Source organism: Rutilus rutilus, assembly GCF_951802725.1.
Source record: "Rutilus rutilus genome assembly, chromosome: 11".
Classification (NCBI taxonomy): domain Eukaryota; kingdom Metazoa; phylum Chordata; class Actinopteri; order Cypriniformes; family Leuciscidae; genus Rutilus; species Rutilus rutilus.
Genome location: NC_140216.1, coordinates 14,383,711 through 14,406,256, shown reverse-complemented (window position 1 = coordinate 14,406,256; position 22,546 = coordinate 14,383,711). Strand labels below are relative to the sequence as shown.

General features: G+C 36.3%; 1 protein-coding gene across 1 annotated transcript; it reads left to right on the top strand.

The window, feature by feature from the left end:
* The first annotated feature begins 4,422 nt into the window (after positions 1-4,422).
* On the top strand, positions 4,423-22,384 carry rit1 (Ras-like without CAAX 1). Its single transcript, XM_084422907.1, has 6 exons — positions 4,423-4,580; positions 6,551-6,640; positions 12,317-12,373; positions 13,508-13,581; positions 18,088-18,279; positions 20,525-22,384. Exons 2-6 carry the CDS (start codon positions 6,559-6,561, stop codon positions 20,753-20,755), a joined length of 636 nt encoding a protein of 211 aa, XP_084279033.1. The 5' UTR covers positions 4,423-4,580; positions 6,551-6,558; the 3' UTR covers positions 20,756-22,384.
* The last annotated feature ends 162 nt before the right edge of the window (positions 22,385-22,546 follow it).

The window sequence follows — 22,546 nt, the reverse complement described above, 5'->3', positions numbered from 1 at the left end:
AAATAAAAAAAATAGTGATCGTCAGCTAAAAATGTATTTAATTTATGAAAACACTAATTTTCCATACAGTAAAACCAGTCTACATTGTCTCCATGCTGTAGCTGCTTTATTTCTTTGTAGCTGTACTTATACTTTATGGTTAATTTCTCCATCTTGATGACAAAGCACTTCTATGACATATTTGCTGTTGCATATCTTAACATATCTACTATTCATTGACTGAATTTTTGTTTTTCTTCAGGCATATCTATGCACATTTCCATTTTACTGACTTTTTGACCCAGTTGCTGTGCTGCCATAACACAGAGATCAGGGAAGGTTCGTTCAAAAAAGTTGGAGGGAAATAAAGATTAATTAACAGTCAAAGCCAAATGTGACAGATATTAGCATAGTTGCGTATTGTCTGCAAATTTGTACATTTTAAGTGCACCTAATATCACAGTTTTAATTGCCATCAAACATGTTTTTTAAGGCCACACTTAATTCTTAAGGCAATGCAACTAATTCTTAATGTCTTTGGTCAAGATGTACATAATGTATTATAGGGTGTAACACTGGTACTCTTCGATTTTTTATTTTCATAGTACAATTGAATATCGCCAAATATACCTTTAAACCATTGACATATAAAGGGTGTCATGAAATAACAGAAATTAAATTTGGCCAGATCTCTAACCACCCCAACTTTGAACTCTTAATAACTTCAGTAAGTTAGTCTATATGAATTAAAGCAGATATATGCAGATTCAGACATTTTTTTGCACTTTCGTAGAGTACTGTATTTATTTTTATGATTTGTTTTCAAAAGAAAGAATATATATATATATATCTATATGTATATGGTATATCAAAAACCTAACAACTATGATAGGACTAATAACTGACCATTTTAGGATTTTGGCATGAGCCAGTAACCATTAGTCAGCGCCAGCTGTCGAAAACTAACCAAAGTAGATGGACCAACGTTTTGTGGTGTGTATATCGCACCCCTGAGAAAATTGAGCGTTGGGGACCGCAATGAAGCATCTCACACTGCAGTCTCACAATAGGCCCAGAGTCTATGTTTGAAGGCATGCAATGTGGATGTGGATGTGTTCCTAATTATGTCATTCGGTGCCCACAAGCCCCTGAGGCAGATTTAAATGCCATTTTCCCAGTGCGAATGAGCACATATTAAGTTAGTAAGGCAGAAAGTGGGAGGGTGAGAGGAGGAAAAAGAAATTGTCTGGCTCATTAGAGATATTTCGTATTTAACATGTGAAATTAATATAGCAGTAAATTAGGCCCTATCATTCTCTGCAGTCAAGCTCATTGTGAGTTTTAAAGACCACATAATGAGATTAACTATTGTTTATTAGGAGAAAATGAATCACATTTCAATGAATTTTCATGAAAATCAAGAAACCATGTGCCCATCATCCTAGTCCAGACTTGCTATTTCACTTCCAGGCTATACATTTACAATAGAAGAATGAACTTTTCCACCTTCTATAGTGTTTTTTTTTTAAACCCTGCATGCATTCACTATTTAAATTTCTGCTTCAAAACTGGTGTATATATTACAGTTTTTAGTGGTTTATATATGACAGCAAAACCCACTTTTGTAAAAACAGCAACCCAAATTACACAATGCAACCTAAGTGAAATGATAAATGCGTGATTTTCTTTACTTTAACCCTCAGCTCCTTGTGTTACTTGGAACTTTTTTGATCTTTTGGGCATAAAAAGCTTGTTTTATATCAATAATTACATAAAGAAGAATATAACTATCTGTAAATGAGTGTTTGTTCCAATGCACTGGTGGGCAGTAGCACTTTCTGCTCTTCTTGTATCTAACTGTTTACTTGGAATGGAAATGGTTTCTTTTTGTGTAAACCTCATCTTTTTATGGAGTACTATCTGCCCCTCTTTCTCTCTCTGCCACTGGTCCCTAACAATCCCTCAGTTTTTTGCTGTTGTGTGTTGTACAAATACATTGAAAGCTGAACAAAGAAGAAAATGAACTGAGAAGAAAATTATTGTAATAAATATATTAGTCCATCTGGATACCGCAATGTCGATATGTGAAGGTGGAGTGAAGTTAGTGATTCAGCTTTATTTTAGGTGTCCCTAAAACGACCTAGATGATCAACAGTGCACTAGTTCACCACAACTGTAGTGTGATTCATGTTGTTACCTGGCCTTTTCAATATTTGTAAGTATAAGTTGTCTATGTATAATGTAAGTACAGTGTAATAACATGTACTTTACATATCTAGCTTAATACTGCTCATTTCACTACATGATCTTCAGGGACATCTAACATAAAGTAGGGAGTGTAATGCTTTTGAGGGCAAATTATCTGCATACTGCTGTGAGTTTATGCTAAATACAGTATGTTACACTAATGCTGACTTGTACTGTATGTTGAAGTTGTTAACACAATGGACGTGCAAATAAAATAAAAACTGATACACTAGATCAGATCTTCACCTCTTTCTCTGCTTTAAAGATACATTGTCAAAATCATTTCAAGTTGTAACCTGATTTGTAATCCATCGAACTAACAGCTACACCTGACAAACAAAGCTGTTGCTGGTTGCATAAACTGCTTTGACTAGTCTTACAAGTTAGTCACCTGTGTCGTAGCCTTTTTTAGTCTGTAACATAAAAACATAGATTAGTCTCATTTGAATCCGGAAAGTAAGACTGATTACCCTTTGGTTAACTGCTAGTTGGTCAGACTAGTTCTTATGATACAGACTTAAAGTCATCATGAAATCAAAATTGTCCTTTTTTTTTAAATGGAATATTGCAGTATTTATTATAAACAATTTAGTCGTGCATATTTTAATCAATGTACCCTCATATTCTTCAAAATAACTTGCCCTCCATCTAGCAGCATCATCTCTTCTCTGATGTTTACTAGTGTGAGGGCGGGGCAACCTGTCACTCGCATGAGATCACAGCAAAAGCAAACCACAACCATCCAGTCAATTCCCGACAGACCTTTTTTTTTCTTGTTTGAGAAGCTGTTGTACTCGCATATACATCACAAAAACTATGGCAGCTTCCGTTTCATGCCATCTTAAACATAGTGGCTGTGTTTACACACATGGCCTCTGTAGTTACATTACAAGAAAACTGTTCACTAACCATGTTTTGGGACATCCATATACATTATGAAATACCTTTGAGCACCACTTAAAGGGATAGTTCACCCAAAAAAGAACATTCTGTCATTAATTACTCACCCTCATGTCATTCCAAAACCCATAAGACTTTTGTTCATCTTCAGAAGACAAATGAATGTTTTTTTTTGAAGAAATCTGAGAGCTTTCTGTTGACAGCTATGCTAAGCTATGACAGCTAACTACCACTTTGATGCATCAAAAAGTTCATAAAGAGCTTGTAAAACTAATCCATTTGAATTGAGAACATTTTCTGAAGAGAAATGATCGCTTTATATGATGAACAGATTGAATTTAGGCTTTTATTTATTTTGCTAGAACAAAAACATAAACAGAGGCTAGCGCGTGTGTTGCGTAACACACGAGAATGAACCTAATTGGTTCTCGCACGTCAAGCGAACATGCTTGAACTTTCGCTTACCACAACTGATGTGAAATTTGATGAATGTTTATGTGAATAAAAGCCTAAATTCAATCTGTTCATCTTAAAGTTATAATGTCTCTTCAGAAAATTTGGACTAAACTGCTCAATTCAAATGGATTAGTTTTACGATCTTTTTATGAACTTTTTGAAGCAGTTAGTTTCGTAGCTGTCAATGGGGGAGCAGACATCTCTCAGATTTAATCAAAAAGACCTTAATTTGTGTTCCGAAGATGAACGAAAGACTTACGGATTTGGAATGACATGAGGGTGAGAAATGACAGAATTTTTATTTTTGGGTGAACTAACTCTGTAAGTATAGGTACTTGGGCAGCACTTTATTTTATAGTCCTGTTTCGCATGAACATACTTGGTACTTATTGTAGTAATGACACTAACTGGGTAATAACTAGGTACTAAACTAGGTACTAAACCTACCCCTAAACCTATGTAGTTACCTTACTCATTACTTTTGTGTGTAAGTACACTGTAAGTACATTGAAAGTGCACATACTGTAAAATAAAGTGCAACAAGTCCTTGAATACTGTAATCATTTAGTACTATAGATCTTTTGATCATGTGCCATATGACTGTACCATGGTACCAACACAGTATTTTAGCCTCTGTCATCAAAAACAATTTACACAAGATAAAAATGATTCATAAAGCTTCTTAATATGAAGATTATATACCATATATTTATTTTACAACTTTTTTTCAACACTAATCGAGTGCCTTGGAATATCTATTTTATTCTTCTTTTTTTTTTTTTTTACTTATTAGTTAGGGGTTCTACTTTGTCATTGTCAGTGGCCTGTATGTAATATTGCGGGCTTTAGGACCCAGCATCTGCACGCTGCTCCAGTCGTCCATGGCTTTGTATGTTTACAGTGAGAATTGTATGGCAGGAATTTTCTAACATCAAATATTTAAACATAATTTGCATCGATACAAAGGTCCCAATGGAGACAGAGATCCTGTGACACAGGTAAGCCACCAAGTAACTCACTCGGCTTCTAAACATTGTTTTTGTCATGTACAGATTCACACTTTTTAAAAGCGAAATGACTGTAACGGCGGCGGCTACTATGTTTCGTTAGTTTATTTTATTTGAACGACTCACGTGTTTGTTTTAATAAACTGTCGCTGCAGTATATAAGCTTACTCACATCGATGAATTGTGGGCTGTTCTTCAACAACTTCAAAAGAGTGTTAAAAGTTTCGCGGCGAACTAAAAGTTTATCAAATAAACGTTGCAATTATATATAATAAAGTTATTTATATACATATATATGATGCATTGTCAAAGGTTAACTCAAGGAATGTCGTCGAGGCGTTCTGTCTATTAATATCACAAACTATTGCATTGTAGTTAATCCAGTTCTGTCGTGCTGTTCATTTCAAAGTCGGTCATGAAATAATTACGAGCTATTCATCTTTTGGTAGTTTAAAATACTCTTTTTTCGTGGTTGTGCAAGGTTTCCTTTTAACTTGGACATATTTAACGCGGTGGATTCGAGCTTCATTTGTGCCACTCAATGACAAAAGGCCTTTAAAGTTCCCTTTCAAACGTACTATAGTAACCATAGTTTCAGTTACACAGTTACAGTAATCTAGTAGCTACAATAAAACTGTCAGCAAATTATATAAGTTGATTTTGAAGCTCGAGGCCGAACTAAGTTTAGCTGCTTTATTTTCTGTAAATTTTCTGTGATGTTTATTTTTTTCAACATTGTTACCAACATTTGCATCATATCTGAATAGTTTAAAACTCATATTTTTGTGTTTTTGCAATTTTCTAACAATAAACATTAGATATTATAAAGTGTAAATTATATAAATGATATATAACGTATATGGTTGGTACCCCACTATAGTTACCATGGTAAATAAGGGGCAACAGAATGTCCAATACCAGCCAAAATTTGGAAACAATTGGTTGAATTTATGATTCTCATGACTGATTTAAAGTGACAGTAATAGGGGCTGTAGAATAATGATTGTGTCAACTTAAATAATTTAAACCCTTTTTGGTATTGATTCGATAATAAATTGCTGAGCCATTTAACTGAGCTCAAAACTTGTTCTTTCATGAATACAGTTTTCGATTGCTTTCCCATAAACAATGACAATCAATTACGACAGCAACGCGAAAACTCAAACACACAAAATATGATCAAACAAACATTATATGGATATACAAAATGAGAGTAAGGGGAGCTGCATGAAACACACAGAAGTAAATAGAGTTGCTCAAAACGTAAAATATGCTACTCAGGTCTAGTGTTATTTCCACTGTTGGAAATCACATAGAAGGGCTGCCTGCTCTAAAGTAACTAATGCAGCATCGCAGTCAATGACAATGGAAAAATGCATCAGGCAGGGGTACACTGGCAGATAATCTATTATTGACTGTGGTTAATGTAACACCCACCCTGTGGATGCTTCGCTTTGTCACATGAATAGCTCGACAGAATGACTCACTTCCTCTTCTCCATCAAACAGAAGCTTGGGTGTCAAATGCAGCCTCGGCAAGTGCTTTTTTTCTGGGTGTTTTTTTGATGTTCCGCTACAGCAGTGCAGCTGTGGAATTAGTTACTGAGTGTTCTATTGTCTGTTAGGATGACTTGACAAATCACCAAGGAGCATCTATCTATCTATCTATCTATCTATCTATCTATCTATCTATCTATCTATCTATCTATCTATCTATCTATCTATCTATCTATCTATCTATCAATCAATCAATCAATCAATCTATCAATCTACCTACCTACCTACCTACCTACCTACCAACCAACCAACCAACCAACCAACCTACCTACCTACCTATCTCTGTCTGTCTGTCTGTCTGTCTGTCTGTTCGTCTCTAAAGCATACTTTAAACTTGAACCTTTAAACGTAAAGTTTTTCAAATTATTTTAAACAATATTTTGTTTTGTGTGATGTGTGTTTCAGTGATTTGGATGGAGTCCTCACGGAGCACAGGGGGTCACTCCCGCGAGTACAAGTTGGTGATGTTAGGAGAGGGTGGTGTGGGCAAAAGTGGTAAGTAACGTAGTTCTCTCCCCCCCTCTCTTCTTCTCTCTCTCTGTTTGTCTCTCTGTTGTTGATGTTTCTTTCTTTCTTTCTTTCTTTCTTTCTTTCTTTCTTTCTTTCTTTCTTTCTTTCTTTCTTTCTTTCTTTTTTTCTTTCTTTCTTTCTTTCTTTCTTTCTTTCTTTCTTTCCAAAATCAAGTCAAATTTATTTGTAAAGTGCTTTTCACAACACACACAATACATTGTTTTGAAGCAGCTATGAAGCAGCTATACATGTCTATGTATATGTAATGCATTAAAGTGATAGTAAAATAATTTTTTTGTCATCACTTACTCACCCTCAAGCTGTTCCAAACCTGAATGAGTTTCTTCTGTTGAACACAAAATAAGATAGGCTATTTAAAAGAATGTTGGTAACCAGACAGTTGACAGTAAACATTGACTTCCATAAGTATGTTTGATTACCAACATCCTTCAAAATATATATTTTTTGTGTGTTCAGCAGAAGAAAGAAACTCATACAGGTTTGGAACAACTTGAGGAAAAGTAAATGATGACAGAATTTTCATTTTTGGGTGAACTATCCCTTAAATGCTTTTAAGTGATGTCTCAGTATAGAAATATATTTTAGAAATAATTTCTACATTGTGATTTCTTTCCTTACTGAGCTTGAAAATTACACATATTGTGTTAAAGATTTTGGTCAAATAGCCCACCTCTAAGTAGCTTAAATAGGGAGCTACTAGTAGAAAGTCACTTGATAATGCTTAAATCCACCAGGGATCAAGTCAGAGGTGACTGTGGCAAGGAATGACATTTTGACTGTAGTGGCAGAAAAAAAAATCTCTCCCCCACTTTATTCCCTCTATCTCCCTTCATATTAAAAAACTTTCCTCTGTAAGAAATTATGTGTTTTCATAAAGGATATGTAAATGCTACTGTGTGTTTAGGAACATATTGAAGCCAGGGACACACCAAGCCGACGATCGGGCGTCAGGCAACGTCGGGCCGTTTTTGAGCGTTGATCGACAACATAGTTTTTTCAGTGTGTTGCGCACCATTGGCTCTATTCGGATGCCGTCGGTTTTCTTTGGGCCGATTCAACATGTAGAATCGGCGTCAGGCCGTCGGTGAGAGAGAGAACTCTGATTGGCTGTTCAGTTTAGTGAACGAGTCAGTGCACGAGAATAAGAGCAAAAATTATGAAAGCGAGCACAGAAGTCATGACGGCACAGACAGAAGGCTGTTCTAATTTGACCTCATCTTACCTGAGCATTCCACTGCACGAATATTTTCAAAATAACAATAGCAGTGATCAGCATGATTGATATTCAAAACGGTAAGCGCTGCTTTGTTTATGGTTTGTATACCTGCTGCAGTCTTAGATTTGCTTTCCCTTTTTGAATGACGAATATATCTGCTTAAATAGAGTTACCTTCTTCACACGCAGGCATAGAACGCGCATTCTAGCTGACAGTCGCCTGTAGTCCTTTCGGTGTGTTCAAGCACAGATTTTTCTTGGCTTTCAAGCGCTAGTTCTTTGGTGTCGGTTTGGTCTCCCTACCTTTTGGAGCTTTAAAAGTACAATTTTGAAAAAACTTTTTAAAGCACTATGAAATATCCATTATGTTATAGATTTTTTTTTTTGTGTGTCAATTTTGTGGAGGCTCTCAAAAGCATAACATTTTTCATTGTCTACTTCAGTGGGCGATGACTTTGATTTAGCCTGCCAAGATATATATATATATATCACCAAACGGTAGGGTGGGGGGTTGGGGTGAAGCTTATCTTCATTTCTAATTGATCTTTTTGTTTTAATTATTTTTTGCACATACAAAAAGACCTGAACCGGAAGCGATGCAACCTGTCTTAGAGACTATGGAAGTTTGTTGAGCATAACCCCCATTTGTCACGGTTCTGCAAGAGAGAGAAAGAGAGAGGACCCAGACGCAGAATGAGCAGTGATGTTTTATTGACAAGATTGTAAACAGGGCACTACAAGGAGAGTGAGGCGTGACAGTTCAAACAATAGGGCAGGCAGACGACACGATGACAGGCAGGGAGGATGACCACTGAGACCAGTCCTGGCTGGGTGACAACAGGCTTGAGGACTGCAGAGGAAGAGGCAGCACCAGGTGGGATGATGTTGAGGAAGACAAGGCAAGAACACAAGGAACCAGAGGCTTAATGATCTCTTCAAAGTAGCACCAGTCTTACTGCCAGGCAGAGGCTCACAGAACCAGAGGCTTGACACTTGAGAATCAGACTACTACCCCAGTCTAGCTGCCAGAGAGTGAGGGTCAGTGGCCAGGAAATCTCAGGATGCAGGGCAGAGAAAAACAAGACTCACAATGAACAAGACAAGACACAACAAGATAAAGCAAGACAAGAGAGAAGATAAATGAAACAAGAGGCAAACTAAAACCTGATTTAAATAACTACGGCTAGATAAACTAAATAAAATAAAAAGAAAACTAGAAATAAATAACTGGAACTCGCAAACAAAGAATAAAAAGAACAAATTTGCAGGAAACTAGATACTGGAGGTGAAAATCTTAAGTAAAAAAATGAAATCAAAAGAAAAAACAAAATAGTAGTGATGTTAGCCGTGAAACTGAAGCTCAGAGGCGTGTGTCAAAATAATGAAACGATTTTCATTCAAACATTGTATCGATGCTTGATCAAAATCACGTGACCAATGACGTCCGAAGCTTCGTTTCTCACACACCCATGTGACTGCTTCAAAATCGGATTCAGAAATGCGCGACACAGGGCGTGCCCTCGTGGTTTGTTAAGGTGTATTGCGTTGCATTGAACTGTTAGTTGTAATGCAAGAGTTTATTGTTGCAGTATAAAATATTCCCATTCCACTGTGACTGCAATTCTTAAAGCAGTGTCACTGTCATTTACATACATTCTCCCACTGTTTCAAAGGACCACACTGGTCCCAGTTCAAAACTATTTAAGCACTACCCTCTCCCCAAGCACCAGTAATTCTAAAGAACACAATGATCATTAAGCACAAAGCTGCTATAAGCCTTGCCCATCTGGGCTACAATATATTGTTGGTCTGTAGTAGGTTACAGATTTACGATAATCGTGTGAAAGTGTGTGTGTGTGTGTCTTTGTGTGTATGCACCTGCATTTAATTACTTCCTCTATTCATGAGTTTTATTTGTTTACAAACAGGAAAAATGTCCACATCCACAATGCAAAATGTGTTCTTTATTGTTTTGAGTTACCTAGTATATGCAATGGAACAGATTGTTGTCATGTATTTAATATATTGATTCATTAATTTATTCATCCATCCATTAATTAATTAATTTTTGCTTCTAAGATTAATGCGTTGGTCGGTTTTTAAACATTTTGCGACACAGCGTTTTCCCTCACTTTCACCAGCTGAGGTCCTTGTCGAGCTCTGATTTGAAAAACTTTGAGCAACGAACCTTTGGCGATACAATTGTGTTGAATGCTTCGCTGGTTCAGAAAGCTTCACTTCGCCATCGCTACAAAATAGCAACAAGGATACACTAGAACTAGAAACAATCGAATACACAACTAGAACAAGAGCATAGATAAACTGCAGACACATGCAAGCGAACAGGAACACACCATAGGACACAAAACGAACCAGCAAAGATATGAAGGAAAGAAACACAATATAAAGGGAGCAGAGCACATGAGGAACAGGTACACACAATCAAGCAAATGAGGACTAGACAAGGACTAAACAAGGGGGTGTGGTAACTGGAAACAAGGAGGCGGGAAGACACACACACACACACACACACACACACACACACACACACACACACACACACACACACACACACACACACACACACACACACACACACACACACACACACACACACACACACACACACACACACACACAAACAAACAAAGACAAAGCCATGTTCTCAGGCACAAGACAAACAAGGAAACATTAAACAGTGACAAAACAGACAAGACTGTTAGGGCAGGACCCTGACACCATTTGGCTCTTCTTAAAAAATAGTTTGGGCTTCTCTGAACTACTGTCTGTGACATCACAGTTCATAATAGGGTTTGGGACTGTATGCAAAGATGTCAGATTTGAAGCTGAGCAACTGACCACTGAGAATGCTAATCCATAACTCTCTTCAGATATTATGGACCTCTTTGGTCAGACTGATTGAAATGCTCAAACAAAAAGCAATGTTGAAAGTGCTGCAAAATCACAATTTTCACACTTTTTGGGGAAATCAAGTGGCTTGCTTATAATTGTCTACAGGGCTTGACATTAACACCCGCCAACCTCTGGTGGATTTCAGCAATGGCGTGTAACGCAGTCACTCCTACTTTCCACTTTGGTGGGTTGAATTATATATAATATATATATTTTTCAATTGTAGTCTTTTAAAAAGGCATCTGAAATAAACCAAGTGCATGTACTGTTGTCAAAAATATAGTTTTTTCGATACATATCGATACTGAAATATCTGAAATGCAAGTTCCAACACTCATTTTCCACAGAATAGATACACGATACCAGCTGCGTTTTCTCATCTCTCCGACAGCGAGATGGCACATAAACCCGCCTCCCCTCACTCACGCGTTTCATTTGCTCCGGGTCAAAATTGTTGGTGTTACAGGGCTTGAATTTCGTGCACGCACATAAAGCAACCTCTCAGTACTAAATTGAGTTATTTTTCGCAGCTTATTGCACTTAAACAGTCAATTACACACAAAATAATGTCAAAATGCCGGTCTTGGCGAGTATTCACGTAAACTCAGTCAGTTGTGTTTTAAAAGAACGTAAACAGTTGAGAGAGATACATCATAATGGGTCCGTGCGTCAGGTCTTAAAGTGACAGCAGCCTAATATACCTGCTGCCAAATAATGCGAGAATATTCAAAATATCTATATGGCAGTTTTTTCCCCATGGTACCGATGTCAAAATTGTGGCCAGTGAAAATGCTGAGTGGCTAGTAACTTTGGGAAAATCACTAGCCACAGTGGCTGGTGAGAAACAAAAAGTTAATGTCTAGCCCTGATTGTCTATGCTATATTACAGCATTGGCAAGTTGATATGATCATAATTTAAAATAATGGAAATTATGAAAAAAATGAAACATTTTCATACAATTTCTTCCTTTGAATTTAACATGAAATGTTTTTATGCGATTGATCCTTGTGTCTAATTTCTTCATGCTCTTTGATTGGGATATTTTCCTCCGTTCTCTTTCACTGCAGCCCATTATTGTGGTCAGACAGTGGGCTGGTTTACAGTTGTAGACATACAGTCCCTGGCAGGCAGACAATAAAAGTGTGGGTGTTGGCTCAGTGCTTCAGTCTGGTCGTTATGAAGGCGCAGGTGCTTAGCAACTTCCTTCGCCTCCAGGAGTCTGTTGCCTAGGAGATGAGCAGGAGGTCACCTAGTGAGGATGCATGAGCTTTGCTCTCCTTGTTTGAGAGTGCACTGCTGAAGGTTCTTTAGGGTGACTGATATTCTCTCTTTATATCGCTGTCTCCATGGGAACAGAGCAGAGAGCGCATAACGAGCAAATACATGCCGACAGCAGGGTGTGTTTGCTCCGCATGAGGGAGGAGGAGGAGATGTTTACACTCCTCTTGTTGTATTTCATGATACCACAATTGTGTAAGAACTCTGCTTTTCTCTTTCTCTTTGTCTCATAGCCATCATCATGCAGTTCATAAGTCACAGATTTCCAGAGGATCATGACCCTACTATCGGTGAGGAAATATCTAACATGTCGTCTTAACTTAAAAGTTAATTATTATATTACATTTCATATTGATATTGTGTTACATTTTTGTGACCTCACTGGTATAGATGAGCAAAATATTTTCAGAAAGAATTACGGTGAATTCAGGATGACTGTCAAAAAGTGGCCCAGTGAGTCTTAGCCTCACTAAGACTCGGTTGTAATACTTTCTGCAATCCAAGTTGAATGAGCAACCTGAGCAACCAGTCATTTTTGGTCACAGAAATGATAAATGTTATGTTTGAGGTGATGTCAAATTTATTTTTACAATGTAAATTGGGTATTTTATAAGGCTTTTTTTTTTTTTTGCTATGTTGAATCTATTTTGCTGTCTCTGTCTCATACACCGTTCAAAAGTTTGGGGTCGGTAAGATTTGTTTACATTTTAGAAAGAAGTATCTAATGCTCACCAAGGCTGCATAAATCGCACACTTATGGTGGAATTAAGCATACACTATTCATCTTTTTAACATGTTCATTTTGTCATCATTTGCTATATCCATCAAAATGTATATATCCATCAAAGTAAACCATTAGATTGAAGGGTGATTCTCACAAAACTGTGTTTTCTGCAAGTTTTTTTAGGTGTCTTTCCAAAAAAGGACACCTGGAGACTCCAACAGGACACCAAAAAAGCAAATGATATCCAGATATATCCAGTCCAAATAGCTAATTCATAAATTTATGCACACCAAAGCACCCATGAATAAAAAAACATTACAATGTGTGATCAGTGCGTCAATGTGCGTTGAAAACTTAACACAGAAGAAAAATTGAAATAAAGAAAAGAATAGAAATAGTTTAGAATAAAAAAATGTCCTCCTACCAAAGTTACAGGTGCTTGCGCCATTGTAGATGCTCAGTGTGATAAACTCCTGACTTCACATGTGTTAACGTTGACAGCCCTAATATATGTACAGTATATATATATATATATATATATATATTACTGACCCCAAACTTTTGAACAGTTGTGCATATTCTGTCTTTACTAAATGTACCTCTTTGAGGTTTTTTGTTTTTCAGTTGAGCTGTTTAATGTTGTTGCGATCTCTCATCAACCATTGCATTATGTTCATGCATGTGTTTTTACTGTTTTTAGAGGATGCCTATAAAACACAGATCCGCATTGATGATGAGCCAGCAAACCTGGACATCTTGGACACAGCAGGACAGGTAGGCGGGAGGGGTGTTGTGATAAAGATGAGCACATGGAAAACAAAACAAGAGACAGACAGTGAAGTGCAACAACCTCTGTTGCAAAGTTTAGTGAAGTCAAGTCATCTTAAAACTCTATTTTGCAGACTATAAGAGGGTCGTTCTCTTTCAACAATATGTCTCACTTCCCTTTTTCTGTTTTCGTCTTTGCGGCCGTCACTTCACAAGACATACACAGGCACAATGTTTCTCTCTGAGTCAGCTGCTTTTTCCTTATTGGATCACTCAGCACTGTTATAAAATACATTAGTCATCTCATCACGTGTTTAATGAAATTTTGCCTACAGTATAATAATCTAGTTTAAGGTTCAATTGTGAACATAGGATTCAAGGAATGTTTCATAATGCATCTGTGGCATAATGTCAATTAAGTCAAAAATTTTGACCTATACTAATCACTTAAAATAAAAAAATAAATCCTTGTTTACAGGAATGCACTATGAGGCCAAAAGTATAGACACAAGACTTAAGGCCTGTTCACACCAAGGACGATAACTATAAAGATAACGAAAATATGTAGTTCAAAAAATCTTTTTCAATATTAAAGAATAGCAGAGTTCATACCACTGCTATAACAATAACGGCACAGGGAAACAATATCGTTGGAGTCACTTACAGAACAATTTTATCCAGCTGATGAACGATAAAAACATTGACAGCCAATCAGAATCCATCCTGCTGTTACACGCTGGAGCATTTAAAGTGACAGACAAGCACTCGCTTAGAATAAACAGAATGATATCATCTGCTGGTGTGGATGCTAATATAGTTATTGTTATAGTTATCATTTTTGGTGTGTATGGGCTTTTAGATGTGAGATTATGTGGCAACATGAGGCTAATGTATGGAATTCCAAAGCTGACATAATAAATACATAAATAAATATATACGAAGTATATATATATATATATTAGGGCTGTCACGATGTTAGATTTTTCACACCACGGTTATTGTGGCCAAAAGAATTCACGATATCGATATATCGCGATATCTATAGAATCTATGGGGGGGGGGGGGGGGGGGGGGGGGGATTTTGTGAAGGAAGACAAGCATGTGAAGTTTATCTGGTTTCAAACTGAAGCAAAACACTGTCTGAAGGTTTCCTGAAGAACTGAAAAGCTCTTAAACCTGTTGTTGCACTGGCGCCAATAAAGTCATGCAGATAGCAGATTTGAATAAAAAAATCAAGTGCAAATACAAATACAAAAATAAGATGAGTAAAGAAAACGGGGGTTCTTAATTTTAATAATCACCCTGTAATAAATATATGAACACAGAAACCCCCTGTTAACAGTTAAAGGGTTAGTTCACCCAAAAATGAAAATTCTGTCAGTAATTACTCACCCTCATGTTGTTCCAACCATGTAAGTCTTTCGTTCATCTTCGGAACACAAATTAAGATATTTTTGATGAAATCTGACAGAATTTTGACTCCTCCATAGGCTTCCAGTGTGACCGAAACTCACCGGCCCAGAATAGTTATTAAAACATCGTTAAAATAGTCCAAGTAACTACAGTGGCACTACATTAAGTTTATCATGCGACGAGAATACTTTTTGTGCGCAAAAACAAACAAAAATAACGACTTTATTCCACTTTTCATTTCCTTCTCTCTGGGCCTCGTAGTGTGTTTGCGCTGCGCGTCTGTGTTGCACGTCATCACGCAACACTCACATGACCGGCGTCGACCAATAGTGAGCCTACGTGGTGACGTGTAACACAGACGCGCTGCGCAAAAACACTACGCAAACCAACTAGACATCCAGAGAGAAGGAAATGAATAGTGGAATAAAGTCGTTATTTTTGTTTGTTTTTGCGCACAAAAAGTATTCTCGTCGCTTGATATACTTAAGATTGAGCCACTGGAGTCACTTGGACTATATTAACGATCTCTTTAATAACTTTTCTGGGCCAGCAAGTTTCGGTCACACTGGAAGCCTATGGATGAGTGAAACATGGCTCAGATTTCATCAAAAATATCTTAATTTGTGTTCCGAAGATGAACGAAGGTCTTACGCGGTTGGAACAACATGAGGGTGAGTAATTACTGACAGAATTTTAATTTTTGGGTGAACTAACCCTTTAATGTCACGTTTCCCATTCCATGATGACTAGTAAAATAATATCCGCGTCGCGTCTATGACAACTCCAGGTATTGCACACCGGACACGCACTTTCTCAGTTTATGGCCAGCAATATCATTATGTATAAGGACATTATGGAATTGAGATAATGTCTGTACTATGTTATGATTATACTGTACAATTAAATACAATAGTTGCTGAGTCTGTGATCTGAACACTTTTTTCTGCGCTCTGTGTCGCGGCAGGATTTTGAACAAGGTCCTGAGCCGTTGCTGGGCGACGCGGACAGACGCCGAATAGAACCGCGCTGTGCTTCTCGTCCGGTGTGTGTACACTCATACAGAATGTGTTCGAATTTTAAAGACGTGGCGCTGCGCTTCTCGTCCGGTGTGCGACCACCTCTAAGGTGCTGTTTTCTTTGAAGCCGAAGAACTCTGTTGTTAATACTGGCGAGCTCAGCTTACTTTTTTCGGGTGTGGACAGAGTGTTTCACTCTAGCTGCGCGAGCGCGGACGAGCGCTGCGTCTAGAAAACGCCAATATCGCCAATACCGGTATATTGTATTGCTCTAAATTAACACGATGTCGATATTTCATGCTTTGAATATCACGATTATCGTCAATACCGGTATATTGCGACACCCCTAATATATATGAAAATATATACCAAAATAAATGAGTATTTATTCTTTTATTTCCTTATTTATGTATAATTGTATTTTTTTCCAAATTTATTTATTTTCACATTTATGTATATTTGTTTTTATGTCTACATTTATTTACTTCCACATTTATTTATAGATTTATTTATTTCTACATTTCTTTGTCCGTATGGTAATGAGGGGGGCGTGTTTTACCTTAGACATAGCAATCAAGAACAGAATGGCAATGCTGAAGCTTTGAGGCCACAGTGAAACCTTGTGGTGTGACCAAACGAAACGCGAGCCTTTGCAAGTCACATAGGAAATGAATGACTTATGGGCAATATGGCCAAAATCTTATATCATGGTTTAAGTAATTTAATATCACCCTAACTGTATGTGTATTGGGTGACCATACATACTCTTTATCCTGGACATGGCCGTAAAACATTGTCCGGTTGGGATTTCTAAAATGGCTTGGCACACATGAACAGAAACCACATCTTCAACAGATCTGATAACAGATATTTCGACACATGTGAAATTATCCACTATGGAAATAAGTAAATGTAGACATAAATACAAATATACATAAATAAATATGTATATAAAATACAATTATACATAAATGTGGAAATAAAAGTATAAATAGTATTTATTTATTTTTTTGACATTTATTTATGTATATATTTATGTATTTTTGTTTTTTACATTTCTTCATATATTTACTTATGTATTTATTTATTATTATCTCAGCTTTGGAATTCCATACTAATGTGGTAAAATTGCAAGTTATATATAATCTTTCAACTCCTGTCATCAGTGCTTGAAGTGGGCTGCACTTCTTGACCCTCGGGAGTGCTGGCACTTTTTTACCCATTTTGAGCACTGGCTTTCATGACAATGTAAATCCAGTGAATTCTATTATTTTGCATGATACTGTATGTACAAAGATACAAGACAGTGACTTTTTAAAGAAAATTCCACAGGAATTACATCGATAAAATGTAACCAGATGTTCACATGCCTATGACAGTGGTTCCTGTTCAAATAGCTCTAATAATTCATATTTTTGTAAAGGAAAATTTACCCTATAAAGCCTAATAATAATAAATACATAAATGATATCTCCTATTGGGAGATATAAATTGATAACTGATATTTAAATTTATTTTATGAAAGTATCTCATTGATTTACATTACAAGCTATCTGAATTTCATCTTACTTTTTGGCCAAATAAATATCAGCAACTGCAGCAAATTGCATGTTAGAGCCTCTGAGCTCCATATTCTCACTATATCATACTATATGTTGATGTATGATGTATCAAATATAATACTCAAAGAAAAACAATATGACCAAACTTTTCTTTTAACATGCTTTTATATATTTTGTCTAGAGGTTCAACAAACGGTTCCATTTATATATAAAAAAGAAGATTTTTCTTATGTTAGGTTTACAGGGTTAATATGAGATTAATCTAATGAATATAGATGTATTTACCCAATAGACTTCCATTGTAAATTAATAACTATAAACATGATTTTTGTTGGTTTACAACTTGAGGGAGGAGTTGAAACTGTCTGTGGTAATCGACAACATGCCATAAATGCTCTTGACTGAGCTGCATTGATTGATGCATTGATCTTTGGATTAATATTTCTATAATTTATCAACTGATGTTGTCATATTCATGGGTAGGTGGATGGACAAGGCCTCATGTATTTGTCTTAAACCAGGCGGAGTTCACAGCGATGCGTGATCAGTACATGCGAGCAGGAGAAGGTTTCATCATCTCGTACTCCATCACGGATCGCCGCAGTTTCCAAGAGGCACGGCACTTTAAGCAGCTGATCTACCGTGTGAGACGCACCGTGGAAACCCCCGTCGTACTGGTGGGAAACAAGTCTGACCTGGTCCATCTCAGACAGGTGAGAAAATTTACCGGAAACCCCTGTACCTATAGAAATATAGTGTTTATATAAATATCAGATTCTGTTGCATAATATTGTGTTACGTTATGGAACCATGATGTATCACATCAACACAAAATACTATAGGCTATAAAATGATAGATATTTTTGGCAGCAGTTATAGAGCACTGCAGTGATGACATATTTTTGTAGACCAACATGTAAGTTCACCTGGGTTCCTCAACAAAAACCCAATTGGATTTTTTCAATTGGATTTTGCATTATTGCAGAACATAAGCTCTGTGACCAACATAAGTTTATGATTCTTATTCATAGAATTTTGTTACTCATGATAATCTTCACAAATGAACACAACTTTAATGAATTTTGAATCCTAAAGTAAAAAGCTAAACCTAGGCTCTGAACGAACTACACTACGGTTGCATGACTTCTAAGTCACTCTCTTTCAGTCTTCATTTCAAAACATTTTCCCTGAAAGTGTGAATTGGAATATAACAAGAGCGTGATTATAAACACAACGAGGCTGTAAAAAGCGGACTAGTGAGTAAATGAGTTTAAGCTGTTCAACGTGATGATGTTTAATGTCCCAGACAACCTCTTTAGTCCCATTTGGACATTTGATAGCAACTGTCTTTTTCAAGACAAGTACAATCACAAAGGGATATTACAGATGTATTTTATGTTGTAGAATTAAACATTAAAAAATCTTTCGCTTGTGTTAACCACATACCTTATTTCAGACATTTAACAAAAAAAACAAAAGAAAAATATTTAAAAAACTCATTGACTTCAGGACGATGGAACCGGAAGTGCTCAAATGCAACTCATTTACAGGTTTTGGCCAACAAAAAAACGAGTGGGAGCTTTTCTTATCCAGCTGGAACGGTACCATTTATGAGGAGCAATTTAAACTGTTCCACCAGTGCTTAGTATTGGATTCTTGTATTTTGACTAGGACTTTAATCTTTTTAATTTTTAAGTCATCTTTCAAAGTCATTGCACTGAAGGTCATTTTTCTGTTGTCAGCTCCATCCATGCTCTTTCTGTCTTTATGATGTCTCCATTGCCTGCCAGAGGGAAGAATCCCTAATGCACAATGCTGCCACCTCCATGCTTCACTGTAGGGATGATGTGTCATTGTGATGTGCTCTGTTTAATATGCGCCAAACACAGTCTAGCATTGTGCTGTATGAGAAGAACACAGAATCTTCCTTGCCTTCACATGCCTTTGGGCAAACTCTGGCCAAGATACCATGAGTTCTTCACTCTTTCGTACTAGCATCTCTGTCATGGAAGACTGTAACTTCTAAAGAGTCGCTCTAGGCTTCTTGATGGCCTCTCTTACAAAGGTTCTTATTGGCTGTATACATGATTTGGTAACACTTTAGTTTAGGGTCCAAGTCCCACTACTAACTAGTTTCTTACCAGCATGCATATTACTAGGATATTGGCTGTTTGTTAGTACTTATAAAGCACATATTAATAACTTATTCTTCACACTGAACAACCAATGCTAGAATCGCCACCGCAGTGATTGTGAGGGCGTTACTGTGTGGTTGCTAGATAGTGGTTGAGAAAATTAAGATTAACAGATTAATAAATGCTGTGAAAGTGTTTTATAGTACTCATATAATTTTGGGTAACACTTTATTTTACAGTGTCCTTGTTACATATGTTACATGTACTTACTATAGTAATAACAGTAATTTATGCATAATTACATGCAACTACCCATCAAACAAGCCCTAATCCTACCCTAAACCTAAAGTAAGTACATGTAGTTGCTTAATATTACTCAGTACTTAAATATATAATTACACTATAACAATGACACTTTAAAAGAAAGTGTAACCTATTTTTGTACTTTTGTGTATAGTATATATAAACACTGTATACTACCTTTCAAAAGTTTAAGGTTAAGATTTTTTAAAGAAATTAAGACATCAATAATGTTATAAAAGGTTTCTGATTTAAATGAAATGCTGTTCTTTTTAGCTATCAAAGAATAAAACAAAAACAAAAAACGAATCAGAGTTTACACAAAAATTAATTGAAATTAATTCAAAATGTTGTTATAAAAAAAATAATAATAATAATTTTTTTTTTATCAAATAAATACAGTCTTGGTGAGCAAAAGAGACTCTGAGCCCAAACTTTTGTCATATATAACTTTTATAAACTTTTTCATATATATTTACTATTGTTCTACATGTATTTATTTATTTTGTCCTTACACTTTCAGGTGTCTGTCGAAGAGGGCAAACAGTTGGCGAGAGAGTTCCAGTGCCCGTTTTTTGAGACCTCCGCAGCGTTCCGTTATTACATCGACGAGGTGTTTGCCGCACTGGTGCGTCAGATCCGCCAGCGTGAGGCCGAGATGGTGCGGGGAAGCGAGAGGAAAACCCGACGCAGCCATTCTTTCTGGAGTCGCCTCAAAGCCCCCTTCCATAAGAAACAGCAGTCCGAGCACTGAGAGAGCCACAGAGAAGGGCATGTTCGAAAACCGTGGCCTTCCAGATGATGGTTCTCTCACCTACAGCTGTATTAGTCCCACCTCTTTCAGATGGTTTGGGAACTGTATTTATAGTTCATATTTGATTGTTTGCAATGATGCACTCCCAATCATTTTGGTTAGACTACAACCCTCACTGTGCAGGACACACTCACTTTGCAGGATTTACTGATATTAGAGATTAAGAAAGAAATGTTAAACTTGACAGTAGTTTTTTTTTTTCTTTTCTTTTTTAGACAGCATTATACTTTGTGAAAGTGAATGTCAGGGGGAATGTTGTACCTCATTTTAACTGATGGGAATGTAAGAAACAGGGCATGGAGGGATTTGCCATATGTGTTTTGAAAAGACTGAAGTGAAGAGAGGTAAGGTCATCATGTCAGAGATTTGCTTGCAGGAAAGTATGAAGGTCAAATGAGTTTAAGAGAGCATAGAGCATGTGCAGAGTAGAAAGAAAGAGCGAAGTGTGTGCAGAGGTTGGTAAATAGGCAAGGGTTTATGGCAGAAATATTAATCTGCTAGTATATTGAGTACTGTAAACCAATACTTTAACATGGCTGTAGTTCTGTTAGATGCATTTAAAAAAAAAATTGCTGTAGTTTTAAAATTAAAATGAGGGTTTGATTTGAACTCTTATTTATAGCTTTTCAAAAACTACATCTCACAATAACATGTCTGGATCACATTTTAAATGTATATATAAAAAAAAGTAGCCTGTTTAAGATCATTAAGAACTGTTTAAGATCATTTAGACCATTGGTTGCATTGTGAAAATATTTTCATTATAATTGGAAGCACATTTCCCTCCCAATTCTCATTAACTTAATGTGCCGGGATGTTTTACATTTGAGTTTATAATTCTCATTATTATCAGTGGAGATTCGTATTAGATTCTCATTACTGTAATACAGTAATATTGTACAATTTAAATATAGATTTCATTCATATTACAGTAACGAGAATTTTTTTTGCATTATGGGTAATGCAAATTTAAAAGGGGGAATTGCTTTATTGTCATAAAAATAATGTCACAATGCAAAAATGCTTCTAAAAAGCCATAATCTTGAATCAAAATATAATTTATTATCTGAAATATGACTTGGACATGTTCTTGAAGGTTCTGTGAGATTCAGTGCGTTTGATGGGAACTAAGCTGCATGATGTAGCTGCAAAATACACTGTATGAATGACTTTGTGAAATCTTGCTGGGCAAAATTCAGGTCCACCTTTAAGCACATTAACAGATTTACTAACTTGATTACGATGGAAAGCAAAATTGTTTCCTTTTTACACAGGGTAATTTTTATTCCAGTGGTTTCTGTAGTCAATGTCGGAAATTAAACACCTTAATGTGGCTTGTGAAGGTGAGTCCTTATCTGGATTTCCTCGTTCACATGCTGTGCACTTACTACGCATCAAATTTGAATGGTATGTCTGTTCATTTTGGCATTTCATGGAAAATTCATGTTAATACTTTGTTTTGGTGATTATTAGATTTTATTTTTAATTTTTAACCAGAATGTTTTTTTACTATATTTTCCTTTATTTATTGTCATCTGAGATTCTCAAATAAAAATCACTTTACCAATCTATTAAAGAGTCTGATTATTTTTATTATTATTATTTCTTGTTATAGTTGTGGTCTTTAATTTGAAATCTATACCTTTTAATTTTGGCGACCCCTGGTGTCTAGTCGCCAGAAACTGACAGTGAATTCATAAAGCTTTTGTTTTGCATAGCTTAACTTTTCGT

Coding starts and splice junctions, on each gene's coding strand:
- rit1 (XM_084422907.1), top strand. CDS start 6,559: ATGGAGTCCTCACGGAGCACAGGGGGTCACTCCCGCGAGTACAAGTTG. Junction 12,374..13,507: donor GGATCATGACCCTACTATCG/GTGAGGAAATAT, acceptor TACTGTTTTTAG/AGGATGCCTATAAAACACAG. Junction 18,280..20,524: donor ACCTGGTCCATCTCAGACAG/GTGAGAAAATTT, acceptor TTACACTTTCAG/GTGTCTGTCGAAGAGGGCAA.